We start from the raw sequence: 12,450 nt of genomic DNA on the forward strand, positions 1-12,450 counted from the left end.
TTCTTGCCGAAAGGAAATCACGATAAAAATTTTTTGTTGTACGATTTTTTTCCAAAACTTCCACTTGATTTCGCACCGTATCAAATTTTGCGAGTGAATCGTTTTTCATCTATTTGAACTGTTTTATTACATTTTGTCGGATTGCATTTCTAATGTTATAAACTTAGAGCTGCCATCTATCACTGTCACAGGAAGTTTCGAACATTTATTTACCTCCGTGAACAGTTTCACACGTGTCCGAAGAAATGACTCAGTTGATGAAAAGCTTGCGAATTTTCGCCAATCAATGTCGCAATTGCACAACAAAATCTGCCCCCAGTATAGAGGTTTTAATACGTTGGAGTTATTATCTCTCATCGTTTGTCTATAATTATTACAATATGAATTGAAACAGTTTACCGCTTCTACGGTTAACATCGATGGCCGAAAGTTCAACCGAGACAAGTGGACAAATGTGACACCTAATATTTTGAAGCATCTCAATAGGAACTTGCACTTGAAACCTGGACACCCTTTGTGCCTTCTGAGAGAGAACATAATTTCATTTATGTACAAATCTTTTCCAAACCGAGCTGGCAATCCAATATTTTCTATTTATGACCGTTTGGATCCAATTGTTACAACAAAGAAAAATTTTGACAGGTTTGGTACTTTTTGTCATTCACAAATTCAGCTTGAAACTTCTAATGTACATCTTGTTTCAGTTTACTCATTCCTGAGGACCATCCAAGCCGTAAACCCTCAGATTGCTACTACCTGAACAAGGATTTCATCTTAAGAGGTCACACCAGTGCCCATCAAGAAGAGTTGATTGCTAGTGGCTTGGATAGTTTTGTTGTGATGGGGGATGTTTACCGCAGGGATGAAATTGATTCTTCACATTTTCCAGTCTTCCACCAGGCAGAAGGTGTGAGACTGTTTGCCAAGCACGAAGTATAATTTTCCACAAAAAAAAAAAATAATAATAAAATAATACATTTTGATTCTTCCAAAGCTTTTTGATGATGATAGGCAAAGTGTAGAGCTATTTGAAGATGGGAAGCGAACCTCTTTGAAACAGGAATACCACACAGAAATAACATCTAAAAAACTACAGCATGATCTGAAAACCTGTCTGACCAAATTGGTTCATCACCTATTTGGCTCTGGTATGTGAGTTTTAGTAACCCATTTCATTTTTGATTAGATTTAAATGCATTTTGTGTTCTCTGGACAGATGTTGAGACAAGGTGGACAGAAACTTATTTCCCATTTACTCATCCATCATTTGAATTAGAAGTCAAATTCCAAGATAAATGGTTAGAATTGCTCGGTTGTGGAGTGATTGAGCAACAAATTCTTTACAACGGTATTCGCTTTCGTCATTTGACTTTTCGTTGCTATGAACTGGTTTCATATTTCAATTGCTCATGAGTGCTGCTTCATTTATAGCTGGTGTTCCTGACAAGGTTGGATGGGCGTTCGGTCTTGGACTAGAGCGTATCGCTATGCGTTTGTACGAAATACCCGACATACGATTGTTTTGGTCCAATGATACAGGATTTCTGTCTCAGTTTGAAGGTGCAACTCCCGATAAAAAAATCAAATACAAGGTACAACAATCTAAGTTATGTATTCTTTCCAAAAATTAAACATGCTTGTATTTCTTTATTTTTAACCAGTCGGTTAGTCAATATCCCCAGTGTTCCAATGATGTCAGCTTTTGGCTACCTGAAGGGGGCATCAACCCAAGTGATATTTACGAAATTGTCCGTGGCGTAGGAGGCGACATTGTTGAGCAAGTATAACTTTGAAAATGTCTTTGTCAGCACCTTGCGAAATATTTTTCACATTATTATCTTATAAGGTTCGTTTAGTCGACGAATTCGTTCATCCAAAGACTAAAAAGCGGAGCCAATGCTATCGGATCACCTACCGCCATATGGAGCGTACACTCAATCAGGCAGAAGTCAATGAGGTGCATAAACGAATTGAAGCGCAACTCACCTCTGAATTGGGTGTAACCATACGTTAACATAACTGGTGCGTGTACATATATAGTCACAACCTGTGGAAAAGCCGTTGACAAGAAATTATCTATTTATTAGTTTTGGCGATGTATTGAAATAAACATTTCAGCGTAGACCAAGCTTTATACAGGCAATTTTTTGAAAGGGATCATTCCAGATAAAGAAAGATAAAATAATACAAAAAAAAGTTTTAGTGTGGAGACACTCTTGTCAAACGGAAAAACAATTCACTGGACACTGTATATGTTTGTATGTTTTTTAGTTTGTCTAAACATGATAAAAAAATTGGTCCAGCCAAAGGTTAGTTGTTACATTTTTTGTTCTCCTCAGCTAAATATGTTTTTTTTTTTTTTTTTTTTTTGGAGGGGGGAGGAGAAGATATTCTTTTATTTAATCATTTTCCTCTGCGGTTGCCATATTTTTGGTGATTGAAACTGTCACCTGATCGCGCCCAAACATTAAAGTTATGCATATAAACAGATAAAAGATATAGATGCTGGATGTTAATTAAAAACATTAAAAACATGTTCCCTTCTTTTTCTATATAAAAAAAGGCACCAAATAAAATTTTTCTTCACTCACAATCAATGAAGTACAAATAAATGAATAAAAAAGGGGGATACAGAAAATGTGTGGTGTTGGTCGATATTATAACAATGCAAAAGAAAAAAGAAAAAAATCTTTCCCGGCAGTTGAGCAAACACATCTTTTGCTTTCATTTGTTTTCTTCAGCAAGAAATGAAACAAAAAGCGGAAAAAAAACCGAAGAAATTCATAAAACCCAATCATCAACTATGTACTTGAATCGCTCTTCCTTTCGTGCGACCTGCTGGGTTGTTACATAAATTTAAGAGCTCTGGTATTCGCTCACGAGAGAAAGAAAAACAATTTTTAATTCAAGATTTTCTGGCTACGATCATCGCAAACGTAGTGGTCTACAAAGAATCAAAGTTGGAGTTGTCACTCTCCTGAAAAAAAAAAAAAAAAAAAAATAGAAGATAAATTAACATATTCAATGATACGAAGGAAACAAACTACGGTTTCTGAAAAAAGCGGGTATTAACAACAACAACAAGCGGTTAGGTACACCCAAAGCCCAAGTAAATCATCACCCTTGATGATTGTTACAGATACCATCTACTTTGTGTTACTTGTAGAAAACTACATGAAAATAAAAAGGACAGCTTTTAGAAGAGCCCCTTTGATTTGGGGACTTACTCGGAAGGGATTTGTAGACTTTCGGACGGGTAATGGTGAACGGTTGGGGATAGGAAAGCAACTGTTGAATCAGTGTTTTTTGATCACTCAACACCGTGTCACGGGCACCAGCCGGATGCCTGTCTGACATGCCATCAGATTCCATAGCCGCAGCCTTGATACGCATTATATAGTATCACAACATAGTTTTTTGTGTGTCTTTTGATTTTGTTCTAAGCGCGTTAATGTTTTCATTCTCGAAAGTTAATTAAGAGATAGAGGAATCGAAGGAATGCAATCAAAATGCATCTCGTAAAGATGGATGCGTGAATTCACTCACGCAAGACATTTTGATTTTTGACAAAACAAGTCATGCAATAAATATAATATGTTCGGAAATATCATGCAGCATGCTAGTTATATGATTTAAAATAAATTCAACCAATTATCTAAAGAAATAAAATAAAAGGGCGTGTGACTTACATCGCTTTGGTAATATTGGGCAGGTCGTCTCGTTGCCGGGTGGATGGTCGTTTCATCGAATGATCGAACTTCCGATACGGTCCTACACGAATTGTTAAAAAACATTTTTGTTTAAGATTATTCATTGTGATTAGATCTTAATAAAGTGACTAAAGGATAGGACTATTAGGAACAAATGAAGTGCCGAGAGTAATATCAATGAAATTCAAATAGTAACAGAAAGAACATTTCAAGTTAGAAAAGAATCGGTGCAATATTGATGCGCCTTACGTTTCTAGCTCAGCTTTTCCCTGTGCGTCCGTTTCCGCAGATTCCATTTTTCCAAGGCTAATGGAGAGTTTGCGAAGAAATCAAGAGGACAGAGAGAAAATTGAAGAAATGCAGAGAAAAAAAACAAACAAACAAACAAAAGAACGTGGAATAAGTGAAAGTGGAAAAGAAGGATAAATCAAAACCTCACGTGTTTTCAGGTGCAGATATAAATACCCCAAAGCCAAAAAAGGTAATATATTACAATTAAGAAATTTTACCTGTCGCGGAATTGTGAAGTGCTGCTGACTGAAGTTCTACCACCTGCCGAGAGGACTTCGCTTGAACGGGTGTCTGTCATTTTACCTAAACATTTTAGGGTGATACAAATTTTTCATTAGAATTTTTCTAAAATATCCGACTAATTAATTATGAATTGAGTACCATCCCTATCCGGAAGGACTTTCTTGGGACCCTGAAAAAATTAATAAAGAAAAGTGTCAATGAAAAATTATTCTTTCTGGTGGAATAGATGAAAATAACATACGCGTCCATCAAGATAATCCATCAATTGATGTTCTCTGTTTGGTGCAGCTTCGCCTCTTTCGGCGGAACTGGAATTGTTTGCGGAAGCCGTTGTGGGGCCGTGCTGGTGTTTGGCTCTGGGGATCATTAGACCCTCTCCGTAAGGCCTGTAGCTCTGAAGAGCGGGGCCTCCAGCTGAAACACGTGCTGCTGCTTTGCCATCCAACGTGCTTGTTCCCTGTGGCAAACATATTGTAAATCAACGTCATATTCGACTTATTATCTGAATGAAAAATTCCATTATCTTACAGCGCCAAAGTTGTCGTTGCCACTGCCTTCACTGCTTGTATCTCCACGAATCATGGCCGCTCTATCAAGAGTACCACTAGCGGGAACACTCGGACCCCTGTATCTGATTGAAAGTGGAATAATGTTAAAATTGACCGTCAAAATGGCGTTCCAATGACCTATCGGTGCATATCGCAATCAGAAAAAAGATACCCACCTGAGGAAAGAAGGTCCACCAGTGATGGATCCCTTGGCCCGTCGCGAACGCAAACAGCAAACGACGATTATGGCAGTTATAAGAAGGATCGTGAAGATACCGACTGCCAGCACGACGATCATTACCACTACATAATTCAGCAATTGAGATTAAAGTTCTTCAACAAATGCTATAGATGAATTTACCCTTCAAATTGATGTGGCATTCTTTGCCGGCAAACCACTTATTGCATATACAAGTCATTTCATTTGAAGTGGGCTCAAACACGCATCGTCCGTGACCACTGCATTCTTCGCAATCTTGGCGTTCGGCTGTAAGACGAGAAAAATATAAATAGCCATAAAATTTCTGACGAAATTTCAAGGGGGGAGATTTGGTATTTACCAAGACAAATGCGACCATCCTCGTCAGAAGAATCGATGAAACCTGGTCTACATTGACAACGATAAGATCCCTTTTCGTTAATACAGTCAGCGAATTCCGAACAATCATGATGACCCTCATGACTGCATTCGTCAAAGTCTGTAATTTGGCATAGAAAATATATAAAAAAATTGTAATCAGTTCCAATTAATTTGATATCGTGGTATTTACCTTGAGCTTGAAGACTGTCGGTGAAACGAGCAGCAGTGATGTCGCTCTCACCGAGGAAGTAATTATTACGTTCCAGGGATTTCACCAGTTTACTCTTGAGTTCATTCTCGTCTTGTTGTTTTGCCAAATGAATAAAGAAATCGACCAAGACACCATCGCTCTGCAATTCGCTTTCGCTGGTTGGATGAATACCCATCACCTGACTGTCTTGAACAGATTCAGACAAATCTGTGCTCATCAAGGCTTGTTTAAGACCCATTCGAGCATTCGACGCCAAACTACGGTACTGTGGCGAAATTTCGTCCTTCAAGTTGCTGTCGAAATGCAACATGGTCCTGTTCATGCTCTCCAACACCAATTTCAATTGGTAGGTGTACGTTTCTGTAGGAATGCAGGAAAATATTACTACAAGGGAACCACAAAAACCAACTTGAACGTGACTTACTGCTGCAGCTTTCGAAAGGATCGGAGCGACTGTATCCAGGACGGCACAGACATTCGTGTTGGCCGTTGGCGTAGACGCACACCTCTGATTTTTCTTTGCTGCAACGGCCACGACAACCATCTTCAATGGACGAAGGTTGGTTGACGCTGAAAGATCCACCGAATCCGCCACCCAAGACGACCTTGTTACCAGTGTTGTCCACGATGACATCCTTGGCCATTGGGGGTTCTACCTTTGCGGCAGGTGTCGTAGAAGTTGTTTTAGATTTAGTAGTACTTGTGCTGCTGCTACTGCTGATGGCCTGTGGGCGCAATGGAGGATTCGTTGGAGGAACGAACGGAGAGTTAGGTGGGAACGTTAAGGCTGGCTCCGCAATCTTTTCCGCTTGTTCTTCTTCTTCTTCTTCTTCGATGGCCGGTATGACTGGACTGGCCGCAGTAGTAGGCATTGTTGTTGGTTCAACGTAGGTGATGGTTGTAGATTTCTGGATGATAGTGGAGAACGCAGTCCGGCCATCAGCTTCTACACGGGAGACTACAGTCGTGAAATCTGGACTTCCAGGTCCCATCACGACAGACGTGACACCGAAAATTTCTTTCCGTTCAGGTGTGTCCAAATCGTGGTGGACAAGAGGCCATCTGGTTGAAATCGTCGGGGATTCGGATGGTGCGTTCTGGAAGACAGAAGGCATAATCTCTGTGGAAGGACTGTCGGAGAAGATGTTCAATGTTGGTGTGTGATCAACTTCACCGCTTTCCGAACCGAACGCGAATTCGTGAAGGGCTGGAGTTACTGACGTAGACGAAGCTTCAGCAACAGGTGGCAAATCTGCCGATCCGGAAGGAACCAATCCAGGTTGCAAAATGCTACCTCCTCCTTCGATATTGCCTCCAGCTGGCGGTGGAGATGGTGCCAAGCCAGGCTGCAAGATGGTGCCAACTCCTTCCAAACTGGTGGGCGCTGTGGAAGAAGACAAGTCGGTGTCCTGCATGCTGCTCACTTCTTTCATGTTGCTGGTCGATGTGGAAGGAGTCAAACCAGGATGCAAGATGCTGCCCATTCCTTCAAGATTGCCTCCTGATTCCGGTACATCAGTGGGCATCACGCTGAAACTTTCAACGGCAGATGGCTTAATGCCTGATGGAACAATTGACGGCCAAGCTGCAGTGCTAGGCATGTTAAAGACGGGGGTAGGATCGTTGGGCAGGAGCACAGTTGTTTGTCCGCCACTGACGATGTTGGTAGCAACAATTGTGTTCTCACCGACGATAGAGGCAATTGTTTGCACAGCCGGAATCTACATAAAAATGCCAGTTAAATATCTTCAAATGTTTGTTATTTAAAATAAATACTAATATCACCTGGATAGGTGGTGGACGAACTGGAAGCAGAGGAACGTTGACATCTTCACGTCTGGGAGGCTGTTGCTGCTCGGGTCGAATGATGGATGGAATGATTGGAGCAGGAGCAGGAGCAGGAACAGGTCGGATAAAGACTTGTCCAACAGCGCCTGGTGGAGGCTCTTCACCTTCTGGAACAGGTACAATTCTCACCGGGTTTACCATCAGGACCAGGAACGATCGATCCAGGACCAATGACATCAACCGGAGGTTGGGGAATAGGACCAGGTGGTGGTGGAGGTGGAGATGCGGGTGGTGGTGGTATTACAGAGCCAGGCAAAGGTGGTACGTTGATCTGTTGTCCATTAGCAGCAAAGAACTGGCCGTTAGGTGGGCGGCTTGATTGCTGGATGGGTCGGCTGGGTTCGATTTGAACACGATCAATGTTATTTTGACCGTTGACGAATGGTGGTGGAGGTGGGCGAACACCTGGAACAGCTGTTGCCAATCCAGCGGTGCGCGTAGCCGGAAGAATGCTCTTTGGCTGATTGGGCATGCCCGTGAATCCCGTCTGCAGAGGTGGAGCGCTAAAGCTAATAGGTGCCGGAGGTGGAATTGGCTGCTGAGCGGACTGGCTTATTCCAAACTGTTGGCCAGCATTAGAACCAGGGCGGAGAAGAGGTGAACCGGGCACACCAGGTTGAAGTGGCACTCCAGGCTCAGGGCGACGGAGAACAGTGGGTGGCCTTTGCGGCTGGTTGGGCGTCAACGGCTGTGGTGGCTGCTGGCCCACAATAGGTTTCAATGGAATGACGTTGGGCGGGCGACGGCCTTGCACGTCGGGATTCTGCTGTAACGTCTCCACACCTGCTAATCCACCGATAGGGATGAACATTGGTTCATGTAAGGGCACATGAGGTTTACTGGATTGGATTGTGTTAGATAGTTGTTGTTGGTTAAGCGAGGTTAAATGGGTATGGGTAGCAGAGTCGGAACGATCCGTACTATTCCGTCTGGACGCAATGAGTCCATTGGAGAGAACGCCCGTCATGGCGTCAAACACCGGACCCAGGTTAATATTCAGACCACCGGGATTATTGTTTGCAAAACTTTGACCCAATGCCGTTAATCCAATTGTACCGAGACCGCCCAATATGGATGCCAATGTACCTCCGCTCAATCCGCCAATGATGCCAGATGATGATGATGATGACGATGTCGATGTCGACGACGGTTGGGTGCCGAGAATCTCGGTCGGGATGATCAAAACCTCACCTGCTGTGTTGGTCACCATAATCACAGTTTCCGGCGACGGTTCACCTGCTTCCGGCGGCGACAAACTGATAAAAGGTGGTTCGAAACCGTCCTCATTGGTAGGATCGGTGGTAATTTCAGTCACTTCAGGATCGGTGCTCGAATCGATCGTCTCAAATGGCGAATCGGTCGGTGTGACTGACGGCTTATTGGACAAGAAAGATTCTTTCAACGAGCTCAAATGTTCCGGACTCAAAATCAAGCTGGGCTGAATGTTAACAGCCGACGATTGCTGGCTAGCAAGGAAGGAGAGTTTCAATGACTGAAGCTGCTCTGGTGTCAGGACCTGGTTGGATCCGGAAGGTACTGCAGTCACCTCAATATCGGACAGGGCGGGAATGGATGGCTCGATCAGTGCTTCCGACGGGATGGAATCCAGCGGCACCACATCGGTTGTAACTTGTGGGACGACTAAACGTTTTGATGAAATATCACCAGCCGAATTAGTGATGTAATATGTGGCTGTAGCGAAGAGAGTCCTCAGCTTTCCGTAGAGATTGGGACCCAGCTGGATGTAAGTTGGACGAGTCTTTTGATCTCCTGGAACCTTGGTGGAGGTATCCTGTTGAGCGAAAAGCGAAGCTCGATTCCCGTCGATAGTTTCCGTGACGACCGAAGACCGGACTTCTTTGCGAGACTGGACGATAGTCTTGGTGCCTTGCTGGAGAGTCGTAAAGTGAGTTTTGGTGGTGAAGTAAGTTTTAGTGGCCACAAGTGGTCCGTCTCCTCCAAAATCATTTTCGGTTGGCATTATTTGAGAGCCTTCTAGAACTGGAGTCGGTTCAAAATCACGGATGGTCTCGACGACTATTTCCGGCCGGACTGTGGTAACGCGATGGACGGTCGATGTTGTGCCATCGATTTGAGTCGACATCAAAGTCAACGTGTTGAGATATGTTTTAGTGACTTCCATAAACGTGGCGACGGGCGTCGGTAGGACCTTCAAACGCGGGGCTTCCGTTACGACAACTTGGGTCACTACTTCCTTGGACGTGGCGATCGCATCCCTGTCGAGTTTGCTGGAAAAGATATAGGTCCTCAAATATGTAGACGTTTCCAGGGTACGTTCTGTAGCTTCAGGCTGGCCAGCTGGAACGGTGATGACATTGGAAACCGTTTCCTGGGAGGTCAAAACAACGGGCCTCTTCTGGTCGAGGAAAGTGTTGAAGTAAGTGTAAGTGGTCATGTGGGTGAAAGTATTGTAATTGGAAGAACCGGGCTGGCCAGTCGTAACGGTAGCTGTTGGTTTGACTACAGTCTCTTTGCGTCCCTTCTCTTGCGTTACAAAGTTAGTGATGATCTCCTCCCGACTGCTGACCAATTTTGAAGCGCCATCAAACAGCGTCGTCAAATAGGTGAAGGTCGTCATTTGGGTAAACGTTTGAAATCGAGCTGGATCCGATTGAATGGAGGAGAAGAGGCGGACATTTTCCACTTGGCCGGCCAACGTAACTTGATTAACAAGTGTGCTAGCCGCTAGTGTAATTGGCGGGCTTGGCTCAATGACCGTCTGGCTCTTCTGAACGACGTTCTGCGCCAAAAGCGTCGATTTCTTCTCGTCTGGATAGCGAAAGTTAATAATGAATACAATTACAGTTTTCAATGCCTTTCTTAGTACTTTCTCTACTAGAAATCATATCAGACTACTTACTGGCAACGAGAACTTCGACTCCATTGCTCATTATTTTCGTGGCGAAATTCGGGTTTCGATTGCTGCTGCCAACGCCCACATTAAGGCGACCGCCCCGAACTTCTTCGACACCGTCATCGCGGATCAGCTGCTCGCGTCCGTCTCTGGCAGGAATAGCCCGAGCTGTCGGAACTGTTTGTTTGTTTTTTTATTATTTTTAAAAATAAAGAGATAGGAAAAATAAAATTTTGAACAATTCTCCAAATCAGGTGAAATAGAAACAAAAGAAAACGACTTACCAAGATTTTCCAAAGCGTCTAGGGATGCTTGGACATCAACGACTGGAAAATGTCGGTCGTAAAAAAATAAAACGGTAGAAAACGAGAAAAGAATGTCAATCTGCTGTTGAGTGAAAACTAATAACAGGTCGCGCGAACGAAAGTTTTGGTTACAAAAATCGTACAAAACCGAATGAAAGTTGTCGACATGTTTACGTTCTTCAAAGAGAAAGCTGGCAAGAAGAATTGAATCACGTAAAAAAAAAAAAAAAAGTAGAAAAAAATATATACAATTTTGGACGAGACAGTCAGCATTAAGAAGTAGGCTATGTTTTGGAAAGGAAAGTGAAGGGCGATGCGTTCGAAGCACATAACAACAAAGCATTCAAACAAATTGGCTAAAGACTGTAAGAAGACAACTTCAGCACCATTATTAACCGTTGATTTATTATCTGACTCTTCTTATTTTGAAATTGTTAAATGTATTTAAAAAAAGGTAAAATTAAATGGGAGACTCATTTACCTGCTGTTGGCTCGATTTGCACAATCGTCTTGGTTACCAATTCGGGTAGAACTTCTAGACGGGTGGTGACCTCCTCCTCGTCTCCGCTCTTTCGTGTGACGACAGCGGTGAAAGTTTTCAACTGTGTCTCGACGACCGTGACGAGATTACCACCGCGAAGCAACAGGTCGGACAGGTTGGGTACCTCGGTGGTGTCCACATTGGATTCCGTCGTAGGCTCGGATGTGTCTTCGATGGTCGACTCGATGGTACCAGTCGATGGTAACAGGCCGATAGCGACCGATGCTCGAATGGGCAATGTCAAACGAGCCGTCGGATTGAAATTATGCGGCTTGTTTCGTGACATGGGCAAAACAGTTGGTTGAACGACTGGTTTGAACACATCAGGAGATGCCGTCAGTAAAGACAATTCAGAGTCGAACAAGGTTGTCAATGACGACGTGATCAGCGTGAGGGGTATGCCGCTTCGACCTCCGTCAACGGCTAAAGTAGAGAGCGTTTGGAATTGTTCCCATACAACGGTGGATGTTGTGAACGTCGGGATGACGCTAGATTTCGAGTGGGAACGAGAACGGAAGGGATTCGATGAACCGGGCTCATTAGTCTTTAGCACGCTGGAGCTGGCTCTCAAACCGGATCGGGAATTGGCCAAAATACTGCTCAAGTGGCTCTGAAGGGGATTCAGCAATTTACGTGAAATGGTCGTGCGGCGTGTCGGTGTCACGCCAATCAATTTCGTATTGCTACTCGTTTCGCTGACAGTTGCGCTAGCCACGGTGGTCACGGTTGTCTTTGTCTTAACTGCCGGTGTTGCTGTTTCAACAGCGTTAATGTTAACGAGTTGCGGCGGCTCATTAGTATCTACAAAGTCATCATATTCTGGTTCTTGTCCATCGAGCAACGGTAGTTCATCTTCGTGATGATCGTAAAAATAATCTTCGTCAGCCGGTGGGTCCTCCGTGAATCCAGGGTCGTCATAGAAAACTTCATCTTCAAAAGGCTGAATCGGTTCTTCTTCTGGAATATCAACAAAGAGTTCTTGCTCTTCTATCGGTCGGGGACGACCTCGGACTATTGGGTTGCGGACAACAGGTTCCGGTTTGCGAAAAGGTTCTCGTACGATCGTGTTCCGCAGTGGAACTCGTGCTGGAACTCGGACAGGGCCACGAGTCGGTCCCGATATAATTCGGGGTTGCTGTTGTGGAACTCGAGGTTCGGCATTGACACGGGATCTAACCACCGTGGGTATCACATCAATGCTTTCACCTAAAACCGATGCTGGATTGAAACGGACGGTGCCTCTTCCACGATTGCTGCCAGAAGGCCGGCTGATCTTCGTCTCTTCAACAGCAACAGGG

General features: G+C 43.8%; 2 protein-coding genes across 2 annotated transcripts in view; one reads left to right on the forward strand and one right to left on the reverse strand.

Moving 5' to 3' along the window:
- The first annotated feature begins 108 nt into the window (after window positions 1-108).
- On the forward strand, window positions 109-2,124 carry LOC116917352 (phenylalanine--tRNA ligase, mitochondrial). Its single transcript, XM_045169622.1, has 8 exons — window positions 109-326; window positions 395-642; window positions 705-933; window positions 995-1,148; window positions 1,217-1,348; window positions 1,432-1,592; window positions 1,662-1,781; window positions 1,847-2,124. The coding sequence occupies exons 1-8, from the start codon at window positions 246-248 to the stop codon at window positions 2,012-2,014; spliced, it is 1,293 nt and encodes a 430-aa protein (XP_045025557.1). The 5' UTR covers window positions 109-245; the 3' UTR covers window positions 2,015-2,124.
- Window positions 2,080-12,450, reverse strand: part of LOC116917347 — a 29,310-nt gene continuing 18,939 nt past the window's right edge. Inside the window, 18 exon segments of the mRNA XM_045169626.1 lie at window positions 2,080-2,977; window positions 3,228-3,381; window positions 3,690-3,771; window positions 3,960-4,016; window positions 4,220-4,304; window positions 4,383-4,413; window positions 4,486-4,701; window positions 4,773-4,875; window positions 4,969-5,095; window positions 5,154-5,279; window positions 5,353-5,490; window positions 5,563-5,943; window positions 6,008-7,304; window positions 7,369-7,563; window positions 7,565-10,221; window positions 10,313-10,483; window positions 10,591-10,632; window positions 11,093-12,449. Coding sequence (XP_045025561.1) covers window positions 2,970-2,977; window positions 3,228-3,381; window positions 3,690-3,771; window positions 3,960-4,016; window positions 4,220-4,304; window positions 4,383-4,413; window positions 4,486-4,701; window positions 4,773-4,875; window positions 4,969-5,095; window positions 5,154-5,279; window positions 5,353-5,490; window positions 5,563-5,943; window positions 6,008-7,304; window positions 7,369-7,563; window positions 7,565-10,221; window positions 10,313-10,483; window positions 10,591-10,632; window positions 11,093-12,449 — 7,227 coding nt within the window. The 3' untranslated portion in view covers window positions 2,080-2,969.

The sequence above is a fragment of the Daphnia magna genome, linkage group LG2 (genome assembly GCF_020631705.1).
Source record: "Daphnia magna isolate NIES linkage group LG2, ASM2063170v1.1, whole genome shotgun sequence".
Lineage (NCBI taxonomy): Eukaryota > Metazoa > Arthropoda > Branchiopoda > Diplostraca > Daphniidae > Daphnia > Daphnia magna.